Raw genomic sequence first — 24,026 nt, 5'->3', positions numbered from 1 at the left:
GTCTATGTATTGAACATGTACGGGGCATCTATTAACGTAGATTTCTCCATCATTATCCTGCGTTAAACTCCCTCTTCTTTCGGGCCAGGTAACTTCCACCGCCGTTACGATCATCCACGATCGACCTTTTATATTCACATGCATGCTTTGGAAATGTATTTTGGATTGAAACAGATCGGCCACAGTAGAGGAACACCACAAGTTTCCTGGTGGGAAAGATTTGCAGCTTTGTGGGTTTTACGGTCTTATGTTCTCACTTCGTATTTTCCACAGTTGGTTACAGGAACCAAGCGATTTCCATCAAAGTCAAGAAACTCAGCTGTTTTTTTTAGCGGCCCGTGATCGCTCGAGCGCTAAAAAACGCTAGACTGTCTTCAGTGTTTACTTTGCAAATGAATGAAGAGTTATGTGCACGTAGGATGATAGGCGATGAATAATTCAAAAACGGCGGGTTAAATTATGCGCATTTAACCAGATCATCTGCGTTTGGTTGAACATCTGTGCACGAGCGTCGAGAACAAAGTCGCGGATTGTCCGGGAAAAAAAGCCACCGAATTATCATATGAATGTGTGGACATTCTTTCATGTGCAGCTACAACAGTGGCTCGACTTGGTCAAACATTTGTGATCCGACATGTGGAGTCGACGAGTGTGGACACAAGCGGTTGGGTGTGTGTGTGGGCGTGTGTTGGGGTGGCGGTGGGAGTATTGGGCTAGTTAGAACTCGACAGAAAGAGGGTGAGGTTTGTGTGCAGGCATGTCACACAGGTGGGTTCAGGTTACTGCCCCGAGGACACGGCATTGAACACTGAGGCCATTCTGCTGCACGCTTTCATCCCATGGTTCTCCACCACGTCAACAAACACGTCGGCAGTCAGGATGCCGCATATTTTCTGTAGCTAAAAAAGAAAAATGCCTGATGTATCATTTTATTATGTCTGTATTTCTTGTTTTTCCCTTTTCCATTTAGACCGCGCTGACCAGCCCAAGGGTGAATTCCAATAACTTTCTTAACCCTCAATCTCAAAAATGCGCTCCCTCTAGTGCAAGTGCTGTCCCGATTCTCAGAAAAATTAAGTTGAGGGCCAAGTTTAAGGGCTGTATCACCCTCAATATTGAGATTTTTCCCGAGACCACCCTTGGGAGCAAGGGCTACCCATAATGCCTTGTGTGTTTTGACATAAAAAAAGATGGCGCCGAAAGCAGCGAAACGAGTACGCTACAAATTAAGTATCTTCTTTGTTAATAGAGATATAAAAATGATGAAAACCATTGTATTATCTTAGTTTAGGCCCATATTATGGATTACTGACGTCATTGTTGCGTAACATTTATTTTTATTTTACGATCTTCTGTCAATAGCCGGCCGGTGCAGACAAGCGATCGTTTGCTGTGGTTTACTTTTCAATAAGCCGTGGTGTGTGGTAACTGTCAGCTGAATATGTCCGTGGTTGTGGTATTTGTATGAGTATCATCTTATAACTAACTGACAACCTATTAACTTGACTGACAAACGGATCGTAATAAATAATCGTGACGTAAATGCGTTCTTCTTCTTTTTTGGAGTTGACAGACTGGACGCAGCTTTCGCGTTATTCTGCCCCCTACAGTCTGAAGACGTATCTGCATTTAAGGGGTGTCCCATTTCTAAGTGACAAAATAACCCTCAACACTTGGTTTTGAGGGCCAGTTAAGATAAATGTTTATTGGACATTACTGGATACAGACCAATAAGTGTAAACTGTAGAACTGCAGTCTGGTCATTAAAATTATTACGATTTATTTACTAAACGGGACTTATTTCTGTTTTTTACCTTTGGCGACCCTCAGTCCAATGTTGGGTTCTTGAATTGGCCCTCAGGTATCAAAACTTTGAGAACCCCTGCCTTAGACCAGATCAGATGAAACTGACCAAACTTAAAAATCACTGCAACAAGCTGTTGCTCCATTTACCATTTTCCAGATACAGATTTTGCCATCTGGCCTACACAGTACACCCAGAGAACGAACCACGGCGAGATGAACCACTTCCAAGCAGCATAAGGATCTGTGAAAAACAGTGTGTGAAGTGAAACTGTTGATGAGTGGAAGCTTAGAAACGAGTAAATTCTAGTTTCACGGTCCGGTGTTCAGACAAATGATGGAGTAAAGCCGTCCACTTTTGCATGGTTAGCACTATTTCAAAAACACAGCAAGGAATGGTGGCCTCCAGGCCCTTAATGCGTAAAGTACATATAAAAAGGCTTATTCTAAGGCTACGGAAACCACACCAAATTGACTTGAAAGCAATTATACACTTAGACAAACATACTCATCTGTAGTGTATTCAATTTGGGCCAATAAACCCTAACAAATCCCAGCAACACAGCGGACCTTTAAGTGAACCCGGCTTACACAAATGTACATTAAAACAGCCGAGGCAAACAACTGCCGGGCAATAAAGTCTGGTTTAAAGTCGAGCGGTAACCAGGAGTGATGTCGCCCGATAAGAATCTGGATCCTCGAGAGACTCACAGTTGTGGTTTCGCAAACAGCAGTTCACGGAATTCATTCATTCAACAGCTGTCAATCACACCGGCTTCCTCTCAGGTGGATTTATCAATGATTTTCCTCTCAATAGAATAAAGTCGGAATATGACGGGAATTAAGTCGAGACTCTACACCAGGGGTGTCAAAGTCAAATGACCTGGGGGCCAATGAATGTCTAGTTTGGTCAATAGGGGGCCAGCCTAAAGAACAAAAAGTGGGGAAAAAAACAACTTTGGACAACTTTTCGATGTGTAAAATCGCCAAATTTCAAAAAGGCTGACTTCCTGTTGAGTTGAGGCCATGGTCAAGTTTCAGCGGTGGAACTCAATCTATGCCGAAGTTATAGGGCAAGTCCTGTATCGTGATGAATGGTCAAAATTCGCCAAGGGTTGCCATGTTCACGCCGTTTTTGAATCCGCAAAACCTTTCGTCAACAACGCTAACATTGCTCCTACATTTGTAGGAACGTACGTAGATTTCCTATGAAGATATGTAGAAACGTAGACAGATTTGTAGGAACGTGCATAGATTCGCAAATCCCCAAAAAATGGATGCCAACATTCAAAAAGGCCGACTTCCTGTTGAGTTGAGGCCAAGGTCTTCCCGCCAAGTTTCAGCAGTGGAACTCAATCTATGCCGAAGTTATAGGGCAATTCCTGCTATCGAAATTCGCCAAGGGTTGCCATGTTAACGCCGTTTTGAATCCGCAAAACCTTTCGACAACAACGCTAACATTGCTCCTACGTAGTTTTGCAGGAACGTACGTATATTTCCTACGAAGATTTGCAGGAACGTACATAGATTTGCAAAAATCGCCAAAATGGGCGCCAAAATTCAAAAAGGCCGAATTCCTGTAAGGTTGAGGCCATGCTCTTCCGGCCAAGTTTCGGCGGTGGAACTCAATCTATGCCGAAGTTATAGGTCAATTCCTGTATCGCGGTGAATGGTTGAAATTCTCCAAGGGTTGCCATGTTCACGCCGTTTTTGAATCCGCAAAACCTTTCGACAACAATGCTAACATTGCTCCTACATTTGTAGGAACGTACGTAGATTTCCTATGAAGATTTGTAGAAACGTAGATAGATTTGTAGGAACGCACATAGATTCGCAAATCGCCAAAATTCAAAAAGGCCGACTTCCTGTTGAGTTGAGGCCATGGTCTTCCCGCCAAGTTTCGCCGGTGGAACTCAATCTATGCCGAAGTTATAGGGCAATTCCTGTATCGTGGTGAATGGTTGAAATTCTCCAAGGGTTGCCATGTTCACGCCGTTTTTGAATCCGCAAAACCTTTCGACAACAATGCTAACATTGCTCCTACATTTGTAGGAACGTACGTAGATTTCCTATGAAGATTTGTAGAAACGTAGATAGATTTGTAGGAACGTACATAGATTCACAAATCCCCAAAAAATGGACGCCAAAATTTGTTCAGTGTGGTTGTTGGCCATTTTTTCATTAGAACATGATATTAAGGTGGGGGGGGGGGGAGGGGGGGGCGCGCATAATGGTAATCGATTGGTAATCGATTGGGGGGGCCACATAATGGCCCGTGGGCTGGCAGTTTGACACCTGTGCTCTACACAGTCCTCGGTGCGGCTTGAATCTACGCGGTTTGGTGTGGTTTTCCATCGCTATAGCACCTCCTCAACGTGGGCGGAGCCATCACAGCACGGCTGCATGAAACAAACCAGTGTTCAGAATCATTAGACTCAGTTAATTAAAAAGATTTGTTCACAGTTCTTCCTGCAATGATGGCGGGGGGGGGGGGGATATCCAAATACACCAGACTCCTCTGTTAAATATTAAGATTTTAAGACATTTCCTTTGCTAAATGTCGGAGATGACGGACGTTTTCAGAATTCTTAAGTCTTTCTTAACTGAATTATTACGACTTCAGTTTGGCCCCATTTGTCCATTTTATGCCACAGCGCTGGCCCTTGGCCAAATGTACTCGCTGACCCCCCCCCATACAACAAAATGTATGGCTTGGCAGTGCAAATGACAGCACACACCATTCCTTACAATTAGATATTGTCAGCTATGAATAAAACAGGAGGAAAAACAAGGTCACAACATCACAGTCTGCAGGATGAATGAGTGAAAACACCTGAGCTCCAGCAGCAGCAGCAGCAGCAGCAGCAGCATCGACAGCAGTGACGCTGCAACTAACTTGACACCATAAGGTCATTCGAGTGAAGACCTGATGCTGAGTCACCTGCACTGCATCTGTTTACTGAAGCACACACACACACACACAACAACAACAACAACAACAACACACACACATACACACACACTCACACACAGACAGACGCACTAAACGATTCCGCTCAATATGCAACACTGTACTGCACTGAGTCGGCTTTCTCTGCATCAATATCCTGATGATGATGATGATGATGATGATGATGAAGTCAAGCAGAATTTCTCCATGGATGTTTTTTTTTTTTTTTTACACACATGTGGAGAGAAACGCGTGTTATTAACGCACTGGCGCGTGTCCATTCAGACGCATCATTACCCCGCATGTTTGTCTGGGGATGCGTCCGCCGGCACCAGACGCTGCTTGGACACCTCCGCGCGCGCAGTTTGTGTCGGCCTTGTGTCCACTCCAATGGAGCGCGGTGCAGGTGCGGTGAAACGCGGTGCGGTGCGGTGCGGTGCGGTGCGGTGCGGTGCGGCAGCGTCCGCCCGCCGCCTCCGATAATAAACTTGTATGATTGAGTGACGCGGTCATGCTTCCAGGCGGCGGCGCTAGGACCGCGCGGAAGCGTGTTCGGACATGATGAGGAAGAACGCGCGCTTAGCGCTCTCACACACACACACACATAAACACACACACGCGCGCACGTACCTGTCACTGCCGCTCATGTGTGTCCGCGTGCTTTCTGTCCCGCGTGGGTCTGAGTCCTGCTCGTGCTGCTCATCCTGCTGTCTGTCTCTATCTGTGTGTGTGTGTCTCTATCTGTGTGTGTGTGCGTCTCTGCGAAGCATGAGTGTTGTTTCCACAGCGCTCACAGGGGGCGGGGCCAGCGGGCCACGGAGACGGCTTTGTGAGTGGCTGACGCGCTTGTCAATCACCGAGGCTCAGCCAATCAGCTGCGGCTCTGTCACTGTGAAATTGACGTCACGAAAAAAATGTTAGAATTGTTGAATTCAAACTTTAAAATAATGGAAACATTTTTTTTAAAAAATTTTTTTAAATTGAATTTAAATGATTCTTCACAAATTTCGACAACTGAAATAAGGATATTTAGCCTTGAGGTTTAAATATTTAAATATGATTTTATTCCCAAAACATTTTTTTTTTATTGTTTGCTCTCAATTGTGTCAGTTTGAATAATTGTTGCCATGTTTGTTTTTTTACATATATATGTTCACTTTAAAAAAAAAAAAATTAAAAAAACATCTTCCTCTTTCTAATTTATCTTTAAGTGAAATTTAAAGGTGCTATATGTAAGAATGTGGCCAAAAACGGTTACTACATTCAAATTCAAAATACCGAGGTCTTTTAGGTCTTTTTCGTTTTCTGACGTAACTGGCAACCCGTGGTTGCTCGGCAGCTGAGACTCTACTAACCGCAATGATTGGTAGACAGCGGTAGGTGGCGCCACATGCCAAAACATGATTTTAAAACATAAACATGATTTGCAGTCTGCAAAATATTTCTTTTAATGCAGATATTTTGTCTGTACTGTTGTTGTTGGTGAGTTCAGTTTGTTATATGAACATTATTCCTGAGTCTCTGTGACATATTAGGAGGATTTTACGGCCAGTTGCTTTAGATTTATTACGTAATGCACCTTTAAAGATTTTAGATTTTAAATAAGTCTAATTAAATTAGTGTGTTTTTGTCTTATTAAACCCAGCTCAGAACACCTCTATAATCCTTGTTCTATTGTTTGTTCTCTGAGTTCTTTGTTTGTTTTGTACAGACTGAAATACACAGGACGACGTCATTCGACACCATCTAAACACTACCTATCTTTTTTTAATCCCTATTAAATTATTGAAAAACTGTGCATCCCATCTGCTGCACACACACAGATGTCATCCATGTTGTGTGTATTTCTATTGTATCCCGTTTACGTTAGGAACAGCTGATCAATGTGAGTAAACGCGTATAAAAAGGAACGTCAATGTCAGACGTAGTTTAATTGAAACAATCCAAGAAATAAAATTAAATAAAATGCAGATCACCGTTTCTGAACAAAAACTGTTCCCTTACACGTGATTTTCTTGCAGATTTACGGATTTTAAAAAAAAATAAATGAAAAACACGCATTATTAAATGGTAGTCCTTTTTAATATTCACTTCACATTATTGGAAAGGTGTGATGTTAACATAGAACAGAGGCCGCCCTCGGTAACAGGCATTATTCCCCCCTCTACTGGCGGGACACGGAAATGCTCTTCTGCTTCACACAAAATCATCATCATGTGGTGATCAGTCTGTGATACAAAGGACTTTTACTAAATAAAAAATACCAAAATAGTATGAATTTTTTTACAGTCTCCTTCCCTGCACAACTCTCATGTGAGGGGAATTGGCTCAAAAAGACACACTACCCCTTTTCTTAATTAAAAAAAAGAAAAAAAAAATTTGAACTACCAAGATTACGGACTTGATTAATAAACTACACAACTTCAAATATACAAACAGTTCCAAGCACATGTATTATTTACAGCACAGTCTCTTCTCTGTTGAGCAGAAAATAACGTGGATGGCATTCAAAACAATTTGTCATTGTTTGTTTCCCTAAGTAGAAAAAAAAGGTTCTGGTGGCGTCAAATAAAGACCCTTACGGACCTTACTCTACCACCTTCCTCTGGGGAAAGGTAGGCCAAACGCTGGCCTCCCGTTCGGGAAAAGCCTCCCATCCCTTTGGCCCAGTACCTCGGGTCTGATGGAGGGAAGCCGATGGAAAGGAAGTCCGCGCGGAGAGAAAGGGATGGTCATTCTGAACCTCTCCGGCGAAAACATCGGCGCTCCGGGCAGCATTTGCGGGGGCATGTGCGGCATGTTTGGAACCGGGAGGAACGGGTGTGGGTGTGTCGGTGGTGGTGGTGGTAGGTGAAGATTCGGCATGGTAGGAGGAGGCACGCCTGGTCTGGGACTCTGCAGGACTGCTGGATTACGCAGGTTCAGCACCGGTGCTACAGGTGAGCCCAGCTGGTTGTCTTTAGCTCCATCCGAGGGTGGGACTTTGTCTGGTTTAGATTCTGCGCTGGAGTCCTCTGGAGATTTAACACTTGTTGCAACTGCAAGATGGAAAAAAAGGGCTTTTTTTAATAGATATTGGTGCAAAAAATTGGATTTTTCACCCCCCCATATATATAAACACATATCCACAGTTATTTCCTCAATAAAAACATTACCTTGTGGCATCTTTGTACTGTTAATCTCGGAAGGGATGAACGGAGCTCCTCCTGCAGGCACGGCAGTAGGAGAAAGAACGATGGGGACCGGAAAAGCAGGAGGACTTCCCATATTCGGTGTTACCTGTTGAACCGCAGGCACCTGGAAGACACAGAAAAAAAAACACAGTTGAGATTAAAACAGCACGAGGAGGAACAAAGGAAGTGGAATTAAACAGACGGAGGGGGGGGAAAAAAGTGCATTAACATCGTCTGGCTTCACAGCACGAAGCCACGTCTTGATCTCAAACTCATTTGGGTTTTGTTTTTCACGTGTGAAGATGAAAAATAATACTTAGTTCCCCTAACATTAATCCTCAGGAGACGGTGATATTATTCATAATTATACAGCAGAGGCAAATTAAGAAAATGTAGGAAAACACACGACCGCAGACTCGGTATGATGTGAAAGTCTTTATTGATTTTTATAAAATGTGCAACTTTCAAATATCAGATCACAGTAAAAAAAGACTCTTTCTTCTTTAGTTTATCACCCACACATGATGCAGATGAATCACAAGAGAGAGAGAGATTGGATGAAATTGGCTGAATTCGCTTTATCCTCCACACGAGGGTCGCTGGTGCCAATCCCAGCTGACATGGGTGACGGGGGGTGGGGGTGGAGGGGGGGTGAGGTCACAGCCTGGACAGACCATCACAGGGCGACACATGATGAGACAAACTGTGACGCAAATATAAAAGGCGTAAGATGATGATATTAGAAAAGACAATGATGAAAATGAATGAAAAATGGGAATCGCTGACCCAACATTCCAAATTAATCGATGAATAATGGTAATACAGCAAATAAATTCAAATGCAACTTTATTGTGTATCATGTGTACGACAGACAGTAAAATGAAGTATTAAAATAAATATTAAAATGATAAAATAACTGTCTAAAATGTAAAAGTATTGATAAATATTGAACATAATTAAACATTTTGTTATAATCAGAATAAATAAAACGGTTGGTGTAGGTTTTAAAAAAGACAAGCCAGTCAGAACGAGAGGCCCATTTCGTGTCCATGTTCTTTATGCAAATTCATATTTCATTTTAAATAAAATAGGTCCACGATGAAAGAATTCTGTATTAAAAAAAAAGGGGGTAGAAATTCAAATTCTGGACCTTTCTATGGCAGGACTTACCGCTCGCATACAGAGTGTTAAAGGTGCATTACGTAATAAATCTAAAGCAACTGGCCATAAACTCCTCCTAATATGTCACAGAGACTCAGGAATAATGTTCATATAACAAACTGAACTCACCAACAACAACAGTACAGACAAAATATTTGCATTGAAAAAAATCTTTTGCAGACTGCAAATCATGTTTATGTTTTGAAATCATGTTTTGGCATGTGGCGCCACCTACCGCCGTCTACCAATCATTGCAGTCAGTAGAGTCTCAGCTGCCGAGCAACCACGGGTTGCCAGTTACGGCAGAATAATGAAACCTAAAAGATCTCGGTGTTTTTTAATTTGATTGTAGTAACCGTTTTTGGCCACATTCTTACATATGGCACCATTAATTTTAACCCAAAACCCCAACATCATTTCATTTACCGATTACTTTGTTCAGAGGAGCAAACACACCGGAAAATATCCCGATTTAAGCAGCTGAAAAATCAAAGTGTGTGTGTGAGACAGTAGGCGAATAACCACCACTGACAGAAGTTTCTTTAAAAGCTTTAATCCTCTCGAGGGCCAAAGGGGGAAGTTGGAGCAGGAACAACTGTGTGACGTCAGTTAACCACATCCTCCACAAAGGCCCTGGATGTCTGTCACACAGCTTTAATGTTATCCCTCACCTCATCCTTTCCTACACAAGTGTTCTGGAGAATTTATGTTGCGTTCAGTTACTAAAATATATATATTTAGATATAAAATGCTTTTTGTTGGGGTAAAAACTACTAAAATTAAGCAATGAAGTGATTGTGCACCTGTTTTACCTTCTATTTCTGCCTAAATTAAAATTAATTTAAACAAGATTTTACACACCGGACCTTTAGAAACTGACATGAGCTGCTTCCTGACATCTTTCAGAGGGGTGTGTGTGTGTGTGTGTGTGTGTAGGCAAAGTCCTTCCTTATAATCTGCCGCCCAGTTCCCTGGAGTGTGCTCATGTGAGAAAGCAATTGTAGAATCCACAGCAAGTGAAAGGGTGAAAATGTCCTGTTCCCAATACCCTCGTCTCACCCATAAAAATGTCCTGCTGCAACAACAACAATGTCCACAATGTCCAGAATCTAATCCCTGGACATGAACCACATCTCGTGTCTAATAAGGCCTTTTGCAGACGGGTCAAATTGTGTATGTATAAACACGACAACCACACACAGTCAGTCTGTACAAGAGGATATTTTCATTTATGGGAGGGAGATACTGTAGATTATTAGAAAAACAGGGAGTTTTATTTGGTGCAGCTGTTGGCGACTAATGAAGGGAACACACACACACACACACACACACACGTACAGTTGAAGTAGATTAATACATCTAATCTAAAAGTAATTTATTCCCTACAATATTCCCCTAACAATAAAAATGAGAACTGAGAACATGAAGGACTTTTGGCATTTAAAAAAAAAAAAAAAAAAAAAAAGCCATAACCACTCTGAACGCTACAATTATTCATCAATGCGTGGAATATTAATGTTACGGAATTAATAATCGATTCGATTGTTGCTTTAATAATTAAAACGAGTTTACAGCTTCTTAAATGAGAATAATCTCTGGATTCTTTGCTCCATATAATGAAGAAATGGTCATAACTTCAAGGTTTAGGAAACAATTTCCTGACATTCTGAGGACCAAAAAACACAATAATCGACAGATTAATCAATGATGAAAATAATCCTTGGTTACACACACACACACACACACACACAATCAACTCCCTCCCCCTTCCTGTATAAGGACACATGAAGCACTGTTTCTACACTTCATACACATCTTAATTACATTTACGTACTGTGTTACTGCCACCGTAGACGAGGCTTCCGCTATTTTATTGCACCTGTAGTAATTTACGTATGTACTTATGCAATAAAAAATAAGGCCCTTCTCTCACTTTAATTGCATTCGTTTCCTGTAAACATACATAAGGAGTTACGGGCAACATAACAGCTTTGTTTCCAGGTCAAAGAAAAGGCAGAGACCAGAGTAAGATGAATTTATGAGTCGTTCAGATCTTAGCCCTAAACGTCAAAGTTCCTCAGAAATAATATTGAGAATGCATCATTAGGACCAGGTTCTGGTGTCCTTGAGGACTACTGCCCCCCATTAATATAATAACACTTTTTAATTTACTGGGTAATTACCCAGTATTTTGGCCATTGTTCTTACCTTCTAATTACAGGTTAATACCAAGTAACACATTTATGTTACCATATATTTACTGGGTTAATAGCTAGTAATTGGGGGCTGTAGCTACCTGCTTATTACCAGCTTATAACCCAATAACACACTAAAATTCACCATATAGAAACCAGGTAAATACCCAGTATTTTTGTTTACACGTATTGGTCTGTATCCAGTAATGTCCAATAAACATTTAACAAGCTTAGTAGCTCCTGGATTAAAACTATCAACTGTAATTCACTGCGGGCCGCCATTGGACCCCGGGCCGCACTTTGAGAACCAATGCTTTACTCCAATGCATTTCTATCCATAACCGTGAGTTACTTCCAAAAAAAAAGGTCAGATTTAGTTGAGACACGAAACCATAGACGAAACAATGGATGAAGGCAGCAGGAATGTGCCAACCCGTGGCCCCACCTCGACAGACCATTTCAATTTTCTGAACAAGTTAATGATAGTGTTCGCTTCAAGTTTTTGCTGTGTTTACTAAAACAAAACATCATCACTGCCATTGATATTACACATTTATGTAAGCTGAGCATTTGTATGTCTGTTCTTGAGTATGCTGTGTGTTTAACAGTCAGGTTCAAATGCGGATGCAAAAAAAATCCATTGAAACTCTAGCAGAGGTTGATCAGGGTGTTGCCATTGTGCTACTGCCTTGTGGGCAAAGTGAGAAATGTTAAAAAGATGAAAACGACTTGATTTTACCATCAAATCCTTTCACATTCTTCAATGTATTAACATGAACATTTTTCATAACTCTATGTACAACGTTTCTATGCATAAATGTTAGCACTGTGGTGGTAGTAATGCAATATTTAAAAAAATGTACTCTTGATACTCAAGTTCTTCTAAAAACAAGTACTTCAGTATACATCTGACTGTAGTACTTTTACTTGTACTTGAGTAACATTTAGTATGGGGTTTCTGTACTTTTACTCAAGTAATGAAGCTGTGTACTCTGTCCGCCTCTGATAGTCATGTATAATAATAATATTGTTCATAAAGCACCTTTGAGGAGCAGATCCCACTAAGTGCTATGCAATAAAGTCAGTAAAAAAAAATCTATTGTCATAAACAATGTGTATATGACACAATAAATAAATACACTTTCACAAAATAAGACTTGTATTTGCAGGTGTGAATGTCATAGTCTGCAACTAACAGGAATTTAAAAATCTTAAAACTGGACTGTGTACAAAAATACCATCGAAAGCAACTATAAAAAATGTTTTCCATGCCTATAATAATTTTAAAATAAAATGGTATGGACTGTAGCTGTTACAATTGAAGTGAAGTAGTTTGTCGCAGTAAAATCACGTACATCTTCTCAAACATTAACAGAAACTAGTTCATGTGCGTCCTAATGTGGCATCTGAAAGGAGAAAAAATACACACATTGTGCTACATAACAGACATGTTATGAGTACATACTAAAACTCAGGTATATTATATACACTGACTACAAAGTCAACAGATCAGGTCATAAATGAGGAAGGATGCAACATCCTGTTTCGCTTTAGATGTCACCTATATGACCTGATACTGCAAAACAAACACACCAAACATCCCTATTGTGTGTATTCATGTCCTTTAAAAAATGTATTATATTGCAAAAATCATGCATTTATCCGTCTTGCCTATTAACACACTCAGACAATCAGACAACAACCTATTCCAGTTCATCATAATACAGTAGAAATAAAAGCCTTGTAGAGACAGGCAGTGGTTGTTGTTGATGTATAATTATCTTGTGTATTGTATCTGTGCCAATCAAATACACATAAAATATACAGTAAAAAGGTGTGTAATCGGGTCACTTTATAAATTAATAAATGACATCTATTAATATTACTTACATTGTTATAATCACCCACATAACTGTGATTTTCATCTAGGCTATTTTATATAAAGCACACGCTTTGCTGGATATGAGACCATCCAGTAATATTACTGCACCTGAGTTCAGTAGGTTTTCTGCCACACACACACACACACACACACACACCCACACCCAAACCCACACCCACACCCACACCCACACACACACACACACACACACAGTTCAGCTATTCTTCTTACGGACGCTGCATTGACTTAAAGCTTCATCCTTAATAATCAGTTAATGCCTCAACCCTAACCCTTGGCCTAAGCAAAAGTTTAAATTTCAGCCCTAAAAATGTGGTTTTGCCTCAATAGGACCAGGTTTTGGTCTCCTTGAGGACTAATGGTTACAACGAGGTCGGGGTTTATGCCAAACACGTACAAAGGGTGCTCTCTCGAAATAAATTAAAAAAAAAATTGAATATATGCTGTGTTTCAAAACATTACTTTTAGAGGCTGTTATAAGTGCATGCAATGGCACAAGAGAGAAATTTCAAATTTTTAACCAAAATTCATAAAAATTCAATAAAACTAAATTAAATTTTAAAGGTGCCGTGTGTAAAAATTACTAACATCTAATGTTGAAACCAGAACAAACAGAGGACTCCTCCACTAACCCAAGTACGTGTGGGGAAATACAGTGGCCTCTGCACATCAGAAAGGAATAGTGTGTTGTTTTTTTGTTTCGTTTTTTTAAAGCAAAACACATGCTCTGGCTGGTTTGTCCAGTTGGGCTCCTGTAGAAACATGGCTGCACAAAATGGCAGCCTCAGTAAAGCAAGGCCTTGTTTTGATAACAAAAGGCTTTTATAATCCAAGTATTACTTTTCAAGCTTTTACAGACATTGAATACTAGGACAAATAAGCATTTTAAGCATTCCAAAAATGTCAGTTCTTAAAGTGCCACCGGGGGCACTATAGCTGGACGTTAGAATGATACAATCTTACATATAGTGGCTATAATGTTGCCAACTCACTTGGCTAACCTCGATGAAGGGAGGGGATGACAAATGATACCTACAATTGTCTTCAGTTGGCTCCAGGAGAATTTAAGGATTTATCAAATTTAGGAGCACCTAGTGGTGAAGTTGCATATTGCCACCAACAAAAAAACATTTTACTTCACATCCAACATCCAAGTGTGCACAGTTTAAGAAACCACAGTAGCACACACTCCCCAGATTTAGCGTTCGATTGTATAGTCGCCCAACTATCGACAAACAGGTTGGTGCAAAATGGCAAAATTAGCAGAAGACCCACTTTTTGGTTATTACAATTAACAGGAGGTATGAGATAAAAGAGAATACTTCAAGGATTAAATGACAGAACGTGAAGAGGATTTCAACATCCAATGTGTAACACAGAAATTGAAAGTTTTTGACGTTTGTATAATTGCTTTTTTAAAAAAAGTTTGGTTTTCATAACCTTAGAATAATCATTTTGAAGGTTAGATGTTTTTGCCATTTTGAGTTGATATGTTTCTACTGCAGCCCAAACGGATGTGATTTTCATAGTTTGAGTTCACTGCGTAAATTACAGTGAAAGGCTTGGACCCAACCGGTCGTGACCTCACCCCTAAGAACCTGTTTTGTTTTGTAACAAATATCCATTCAAACAACCAACTGAGTCTCCCCCTGACGGCTATGCATTATATTTTTGCTTCGACATTGGCTTCCAAATACTTCCAAATAACGGACACAACAGGAAAAAAAAAGTTAGAAAGTCAAACCACGTTCACAGCGATCTCTTACCCTGGTGTTTTACTCCATCAGCAGAAAATGCAGGATAACGGCTGCTTCATTTGTGCAGGTTTAGGAAACGCTACGAAACAACCAGCTGGACACTGAAACTTTCAAAACCCCGATCAACTCGAGGCTTTCTCGCAACACAATTTGTTTCTTTAAACGACATGTAAAAAAGACAGCAATGAGGCAGCTTCCTACAACATAACGGCCAAAAGGTTCTATTTGGGTTTGAATGAGCCGTTCATTACCTTTGAACCTTTCCACAGTCTCATCCAAAAGCAGGAATCCAAATATCCAGAGATGTTTTTTTTTTTTGTATATCACTTACCTGTGCGACGCCTCATGTGTGTCACGTGTGTCCTCGGTGTTGTCCACACTTGAACAGACCACTGTTGTGTTACGCGACTGAAGAAGAACTCCTCTTTCCTTGAAATGACTTTTCACAGGAAATCGACTGAAAGGAGAAGACTGCTCACATTTGACATTAGATCCATGTTAATGACGGAGCTGCCTGAACCCGATCATAAATACATACATGTTAGAGGAAGACTCCACGTCTTCTCGTGCAATGTAAATCGACAAAAACAGTACATTTGTAGCAGACTAAAGGATGTAAAATGAGCTAATCGTTTACGAAAACATACACTACCGTTCAATAGCTTGGGCTCCCTTAGAAATGTCCTTATTGTAGAAGGAAAAGCACTTGTTTTTCAATGAATATAACATTAAATTAATCAGAAATACAATCGCTAGGTAGAATTACTTATTCTAGCTAGCGCGCTTGCTTTTGCAGCAAGAAGACCCGGGTTCCCTGGGTACAAGCCCCGGGTTGGAACAACTTTGGGCCCCGGTTGGAACAAGGGCCTTTCTGCAAGGAGTTTGCATGTTCTACCAATGTGTGTGTGTGGGTTTTCTCCGGGTTCTGCGGCTTCCTCCCACAGTCCAAAAACATGCAGATTTGAGGATTAGGTGAACTGGTCACTCTAAATTGACCGTAGGTGTGAGTGAATGGTTGTTTGTTTCTATATGTGGCGAACTGTCCAGGGTGTACCCCGCCTATCGCCCAATGTCAGCTGAGGTAGGCACGGCAGCCCCCCCCGACCCTCTGATTGAGGATAAAGCAGTAGAAGATGGATGGATGGACTATTCCAGCTGCAAACATCTGTTTTTTAATGGAATATGTACATAGGGTGTCGAGGCCCATTTCTAGTGTTTGCTAATCGCGTTAGAAGGCTACTGGATGATTAGAAAACCCTTGTGCAATGATGTTAGCACAGCTGAAAACTTGAATAAAAATCATTATTTCTAATCTTGTCAATGTCTTGACTATATTTTCGATTAATTTTGCAACTCTTTTGATGAATAAAAGCGGGAGTTTTAATGGAAAACACAAATAAATCGTATAGGTGATCCCAAACTTTTGAACGGTTAGTGTAAACCAGGGGTGTCCAAACTTGTTATAACGAGGGCCAAATTTGATAATGTAAAGATTTCTGGGGGCCAATAGTAGTCTTTAAGATCCTTTTTTAAGAGCCAAATTTACACACAAAGGCCATGTTTTCTAATCATGTTATTGTCCTTGTCACAATTATCATCTTAGATTTGGAGATGTAACCCAATCTAAATCCGAAGGGATTGACAAATGAAACAGTTCTGCATTTCTTTCACATCTGGGGTCAGATATCATAATAACATAATAAGGTAACAGGAAATTACGTGATTGAGGCCGATTTGCTGCCGCAGTCCCTCCTGGGCCATAAATAATACAGTATAGAACTGAAACTGCGGGCCGTACAAAACCTGACCGTGGGCCGTGATTGGCCCCCGGGCCGGACTAGCTAGCGGTAAAGCTTAAAGTTTAAAACAGGTAATTAAAAACATTTTTTAACATTTAAAAAATATTCATTTGTAAAATAAATGTAAAAAAAAGTCAGCTCAGCTCACATCCGCACCTTATTGACGTTCAGCAGATGATTCAAGAACATTCTCCATTCTTTATAAAGGTATTTGGTCATTTGCACAGATCAGCCACAATATTTAAACCCCTGACGTTACCTCATCAACATGGCACCTGTAGGTGTTGGTCAATGAGCACAGGAAAAGCTTTCTTTGAGGGGCAAAGTAATGATGGACAGACAGCTGGGTCAAAGCAAACCAGCAGGTCTGGTGGGTGCCACTGTGCCAGTAACCCTGCTCCAGTCCAGTAAAGTAAAAAAAACTGATGAACCTGGCAACAGGAGCTGGCCTATGTGGTCCAGTCCTATGTGGTCCAGTCCCACCACCAACTGCTGAAAACCTCATTGCTAATAAAAGATGTCAAAAACACCAATCAGAAAACACTTGGCCACTGCCAAAGGTGCCTACGACAGGCATTTAAACATAAGGCCTGGGCCATGGAGCAAATGAAAGGTGCATTGTGGGTTCTATTCAATAACCTGGGTGGTCTGATGTGCGCACACGTTGTTTACCTGAGGAAGGAGATGGCAGAGGCAGTGTGGCAAATGCTAGGACGAACCACGGTTCCTGGAATCCACCCCCACCGCCTACTTAAAGTTGATGCAGAATGAGAACGTCCATACACGGCAGCGGTGTTGTACATTTGAATCAGAATTAAACGTACGTTGCTAAATCTGATCAAGCACTGCTGATCAGAGTCATGGTAACATCACATCGTGCATTCGATGGCAGATATCACGGTAAACTTTCAGATACAAAAACAGCCTGGTGGCTTGAACGTTGTGGCTGATCATGTGAGATTTTGGCATCTAAAAAACGATTCGGAGACACAGTAAATCAAACTGCATCTCCTATGGCACTTTACTTTTTAATTTAACTATTATATTATATATTAAATGATGTTCAAATCAGAAATGAACAAAGTGACAGACATTAATATGCTTATTAGTGCAAAATGTAGTAATAAACTCTCTATATATGTATTAGCAAGTCATCTACTGTCTATTATTTTGAGTACTGGAAGGTCATAGAACTCAAAATGAAAGAGATTCAAGGTGCAAACTGATATGAATACAGGCACAAACTGTAATTTAGAACAAAGTCATGACCAGCAGCTACTCTGAGTTGCATTTCGAGCTTTTCTAGACTTTTAAGTGTTTCCTATATGGGATGACTGAATGTTTAAATAATTTTGATTACAAAGATTTAATATAAAATGGGGTCTCCAATAATCAAAAAGGCAAAATGATAAGCATTTGGAAACACGGCGCCTGTGTGAACTGTTCACTATCACTGATATTTAATGGTTGAACCTTTAATTACAGTATCACCCAACGCAGTCTGTGAAATTTGGTTTTACTTCAGTGTTCTCACACATCTGTAGATGTCTATATGTTTTTTGATTTACCATATCACCTCCATTTAAGGGCCAGTTCAGGCTTGAAAGGCATTCAAAATAAAGCTACAGTAAATAATGTGGTTGGTCTTGTGAAGAAAAATGTCTTCAATCGCCTAGACACGAAAGATGTGCCTTTTTCACACTGTCTTATGTGTATTATATAAAAAAGTATTAAATTATTAAAAACACATGCAACCACATGTGCCTGGAAATGCTGATATCATGGGTCTGGGACCATTTAACAAAGGGAGCCTCTGTAAGAAGTTACATATCAGTTTCTGATCGTTAAGTGACACTGAGCTCATACAAATGAGCTTTAGCGTCAGAGAATATAAATGGTACAGCAGTGTTAAAGCAAATATACCTGAAGTGAGTCACTGTTTTCAAGGTTTTTTACAATTTGAAGATTTAGGTTTTGAATTTAAATGAATTCCAATACTGGTGGATAATTCTGCTGCTCATTGCATTGTTTTTTAAATGACTACGAGTGTCTGACAAGAGATTAAAATAAAGAAGCTCTGTCAGCCCTGTGTGCTGAGCAGATGTTCGCTGAAAACACTTCCATTCATGCGTTTTTCCCTCGACACCTTTCCTTCTTTGGCCACTTCATTCCTCCTCTGTGCTGTTCTTCAAGATGGCCGACAGTGGAACGGCGTCCTTTTTTGGCGCAACATACAAAGCCCACGTCATTGTTAGACTTGTCATTTGACAACCGTACCACACAGCAGACATGCCATAGAGAGACAGGAGCCAGTCAAAGTACAGTTTGATATAGTCCAGGGGGGAAAATGAGCTGAAATTATAGCTTTTGTGGAGCATTGATGATTGGGAAAAAAAGAACGGCAAGCGACGTGTGCCAACACAGAGTGCATTTGTTGTGAAGTGTGGGTATTCGGAGGCTTTTCTAACGATGTCTTCTGAGCATGGCCATATTACTAAATATATTTATCTTGTAAGGTTAATAACCATTATATGCAGAGGTAGCTAGCAACAATAGTAAAGATAAACACAATAGTAATTGGTCTGTAAAAGAAAAACTTATTAAATTTAGTAAAAGTAAAAAAGTATTGATTTAAAGTATTGGACACAGAATCAACATCTAGAAAGTGATCAGACTGTGAGCATGATACATTGAAACCCCAAGATTTGACCCGAATAAAAAAAGACGTCAAAGTCTGACAGATTTCTGCAAGATCCTACAGAATAAGAGGGAAAATACAAAAACAGGAAGATGTAAAAATTGTAATTGTCGACAAAATAGCAAGAAACAAGTGTCCCCTTGAACAAAATTGGAATGATACATTTTGCTTTCATATCTAAATTATATAATTTAGTGTTAACAAATAAGAAAATGGTAATGTGGATACATAAGAAGGTGCAGTTTGCAGTTGCCTTGTTATTTTTTGCTGTAGATAATTAAATACAACTTGCAATGTGCTTTTGCTTTGTTCTATTCAAAACAAATGTCTGGATTATACTACAGTGTGCCGATGATAACTTCCCAGTTCAAGCTCCTCTGAATGTATTCCAACAATGAGGACCAAACATGACGGAGTCTGCTAATGAATTGAGAGTCAAGACGATCACTGTGATCAATAAAATGTGTGCAGTAGAACAGTAAAAGCTTTGTGTCTCTTTAGTGTAATCCTAATTTATTATCTTCTTAACTGAATAAATCCAAAATACTGGGTTGGGAGCCACAGATTTTGGTTGTGGGAGATTTTTTTTCAAACAAATCTGCAAACTATTAGTTAAGATTTAGGCGTTTTGGTTTAAAATTCATGCACAAAATTAAGTGTTTCCCCAAACAATGAAAGTCGCAGTATGAAGCACAGATTTACTTTTATCACAATTTAGAGTTAAAAGTTATATGAATAGTTTGCCATCCTTGAAAAGTGGGTCTCCATGTGGGAAGTTTAACTGACAAACATAGGACACCCAGTTGCCGAACAGGTTAGGGAAAAAACTATTAATTTAGTCACAAATTTAGGATTATAGGAATCAGGAAGTACACAAAGAAACCGTGAGATAAGAGATTTTGTGAATAAAAGAACACAGATGAATTATTTAAATCAATAGTGCAGATTTAAGCTTTACGTCCTATAAAAAAAGAAAGACTTATACAAGCAAAGCAAAAAACAGTGACCGTGCCATAGTTTGGATAAGAAATATTCCCAATTAGTAATACTAAACACTAATTCAGTGGTCATATCATCCCCTCTCCTTGGCTGGTTTAGCCCCACATTTAGCACAAAATGCTAACAGTGCTATTAGCTTACCTGCTTGCAATCCTAGCGTGAAGATGTGATCAAACCTTTACGTCCCACCAGAACCCCCCAGATCAGATAACGTAGAACTCAAGACATATTGAGGGAATTTAGGAGTTTCCCTAGTTTAATTTAAGCTAACTGTAGTAGCATTAGATTAACATGTAGTCATTGGATCTTCTTATTAAAATATCGAAAACTATTATATCTTTTTGTATTGACTTTAGGTTTCACACCCATTTCAACAACAACAAAAAACAGACCTTCCAGAAGCCGGTCCATCTAGCGACTTATTTAAATGTTTTTATTCCCATGTGTTTTGCTGTCAATAAATAATATAATAAAATGTGAAAAAAACATGTCATACACAGTTCCTGATCATTTTGCCAAACCCAGATATTTCGACTGCTGGAGCTTAAGTTTGTGAAAACAGAGAAAAGACCAACAGAAAATTCTTCCCTCTAAACACAGTAATTAAAGTTGTTGTATTACCCACTTTATTTGAATAAATTAAACCACACAATACAAGGTTACTGTGTGAACTGTGAAGATAGAAATATTTAGCAAAGAAAAAAAAAGGAAGAATGGGAAAGCATTGTTGAATTTAATGGCAATCAGCAGAGGAGCTTATCTGACTCGTGGCAAACTGGACAGACATCACCAAATAAAACCATTTATTATTAGTGTTATTATTAATATTATTAATTTGGTGACTGTCACAAACCTCATGAGAAACAGCGTGATGCCAGTGACATGGTGGCAACTGCCATTACCGAGTGATCGACATTAAAGACAAACACGTAGATTTATTTTTCCTCTCTGAAACATCCCACATGCGTCATATACTGTGGTTTTTATGAGCCTGTCTCAGAGCTTTGCTTCGGTTCTATGTAAGATGTGGTAAATAGACCGATACACTGAATTGGCGATGTCGATATTTCTGCTTTGTCAGCATTTAAGTTAGTAAATGTGACTAAATAAATTAAATGATATATCTGTAATAACAATTTGCCTGGATTATCAAGCAGTATGTATGTGCCATTTAAAGGATTTATAAGCACACTTCTGTATTTGTGATATACTGAGCTCACAGAGATCAGATACGACTGCAGAATGAGTTTTATCTTGGCCTTGGAATCATGATTGTTAATTCAAACCGGACCAGACAGTGCGAGTCACTCATAGCATCAATTCACAGGTAAAAAAAAACAAGGGTGGGTGTGGTTTGTACTAATCAGGCTAATGGATAATCAATCCATCCATTATTTATTTTATATAGCACATTTCATAGAGTAGGTGTAGGGCTTGAGATAGCAGCATCTACACCAGGCCATATGCAATTACTGTCTGAATTACTGTCTGCAAATCATGATTTCTACTCCTCTGTTGTTTTTTTGCTTCAAATGTCAGTTGAACACTACACTACTATATCATATATATAGTTTTTATTCTATCTAAATTTACACCATTAATTAATTGATTATCCTTATTGATTGTTATTACATTTTATGTATTATTTTGCTATATTACTTATCGATTATAATTTATTTTGATTACCATAGAGGAGGAGAGCCTAGTATAAGCTATAAATGCTTTATCCCTCCTCCTGCACCTGTTTTTATTTATTGTGTATCACATTATATATTATGTATTTTTTTTGTTGTGCAAATGAACAACTTAATTTCAGATAAGCTCCACTCCTCGTATGTAACTTATTCTCCTTTTGTCCTCCACAGAACGATTTGTGAAGTAAACCTTTTACACTAAGGCCATTAAACCAACAATATAACACTTGAATGATTAAAAATGAGCTGTAATAAGACTGTATTAGCAGTACCTGAATGCGAGCAGTGACCATTCCATCTGCTGGCACACTTTCCATTGCTCCATTTACAGCCGTCTTCCTATTGACATCCTTGGCAACCTTCCAATCTGTGCATAAAAGGGACAAAACAAAGTGACACGGTGAGGAAAACTACACACGGCAATATCTGCAGTTGTCTGTAGCGACGTTATCTCTAGTATTTACCTGGATTTAGCGTCTCCGTATCCAGCATACCGCCTTCACGATAGATCTCCAACTCTTCAGCTTTGACTTTGCTCCAAGGAATGCACGTAACGCCTTGCTCCACATCCCAGAACTTTTTAAATGCCGATTTTATACCTTTGTTTAATGCCCACGCCACCTGGGAATAATGACATTAGGTCATACGTTATCACACAGAACAAGTTATATGCAAAACATGTATAATTGGAGATGAAAAAGAATGTGCAAAACGTGTACCTTGACTGGTTTCTGGTGGACTTTGTACGACCCCCGACTGAGCTTCTTCAAAGCTGTGTAGGCATCTTGTCTGTGAACCATAACAATATAGGCACAGCCCCTTGGAGGAATCATCTGGACACAGAAAAACAGTGAGATTAAAGGACGACAGTAGTTACAAGTTATGGAGAATTACAACAGAAAGTAATGCTCAAAGTAATCTACTTACATTGATGGACTCAATCTGTCCAAACTCTTCAAATAGGCACATGACATCGGACTGTTGTGTTTTCTTGTCCAACTGTCCAACCCAAAGAGTAGTGGTACAAACTAAAAACAAATTGAATGCGGTTTTAGTGTCTAAATAGGAACTCGTACTCAACTGAACATTTCCTGAAAATGTCATCCAAATCTGTCTGTGACTTTTCAAGTTATGTTGCTAACTAACAGACAGACAGACAAATAAACTCCGGCAAAAAACATAACCTCCTTGGCGGAGGTAATTGCACATCTCATAGAGTTCACATCTCTGTGGAGTGATATCCATCTACTGGGTTCATTTGAATTACATTTAAAATATATTACGTTTTGGTCAACATTTACATCCTAAGACCCAGTTTATCTTTGCAGGAATTCCCCCGAAGAGGAGAAAATAAAAATCTATTGAAAAAGCAATTGTATATTGTAGAGCTGCAACTAACGATTATTTTCGTAATCGATTAATCTGTCGATCGGTTGGTCCATAAAATGTCAGAAAATGTTAAAAAACGTTGATCAGTGTTCGTCAAACCTGGAAATGACGATTTTCTTGATTGTCTTGTTTTGTCCACAAACCAAAATGATTCAGTTTGAATGATTTCTTTGTTATGTGGAGCAATGAAACGAAGAAAATATTCACATTTAAGAAGCTAAAACAAACAGAAATCTTGTTTTAATCTTGAAAAAAGCTTCAAACCGATTAACGATTATCAAAATAGTTGTCGATTAATTTAGTAATGGATTAATAATCGATTCATCGATTGATCGTTTCAGCTCTAGTATATTGTACCAATAAAGATTATTTGTGACCACCCAGAAAAACCAGAGCGCACTTCTGCCTCGATTCCACACGAAACACTTGCATTTCCACTCTAGCTATTAACAAAATATGTATCATCTACGTACGCAGCATTAAGTTGTACCAGCGTGGCACAAAAGTT

At 39.5% G+C, this 24,026-nt stretch overlaps 1 protein-coding gene across 1 annotated transcript in view; it reads right to left on the bottom strand.

Moving 5' to 3' along the window:
- Positions 1 to 779: 779 nt before the first annotated feature.
- LOC310924623 (SR-related and CTD-associated factor 4-like) overlaps positions 780 to 24,026 on the bottom strand; it is a gene marked incomplete at its 3' end in the record, with an annotated part of 32,905 nt that continues 9,658 nt past the window's right edge. The window contains exons 13-19 of the mRNA XM_083886411.1: positions 23,057 to 23,157; positions 22,849 to 22,962; positions 22,594 to 22,750; positions 22,402 to 22,496; positions 7,909 to 8,050; positions 7,427 to 7,791; positions 780 to 899 (exon numbers count right to left, since the gene is read on the bottom strand). Of these exons, the coding sequence (XP_083742537.1) occupies positions 780 to 899; positions 7,427 to 7,791; positions 7,909 to 8,050; positions 22,402 to 22,496; positions 22,594 to 22,750; positions 22,849 to 22,962; positions 23,057 to 23,157 (1,094 nt within the window). The remainder of the gene's footprint in view (positions 900 to 7,426; positions 7,792 to 7,908; positions 8,051 to 22,401; positions 22,497 to 22,593; positions 22,751 to 22,848; positions 22,963 to 23,056; positions 23,158 to 24,026) is intronic.

This window comes from Microchirus variegatus (genome assembly GCF_963457635.1).
Source record: "Microchirus variegatus genome assembly, chromosome: 3".
Lineage (NCBI taxonomy): Eukaryota > Metazoa > Chordata > Actinopteri > Pleuronectiformes > Soleidae > Microchirus > Microchirus variegatus.
This window is presented reverse-complemented; position numbering and strand designations above follow the sequence as displayed.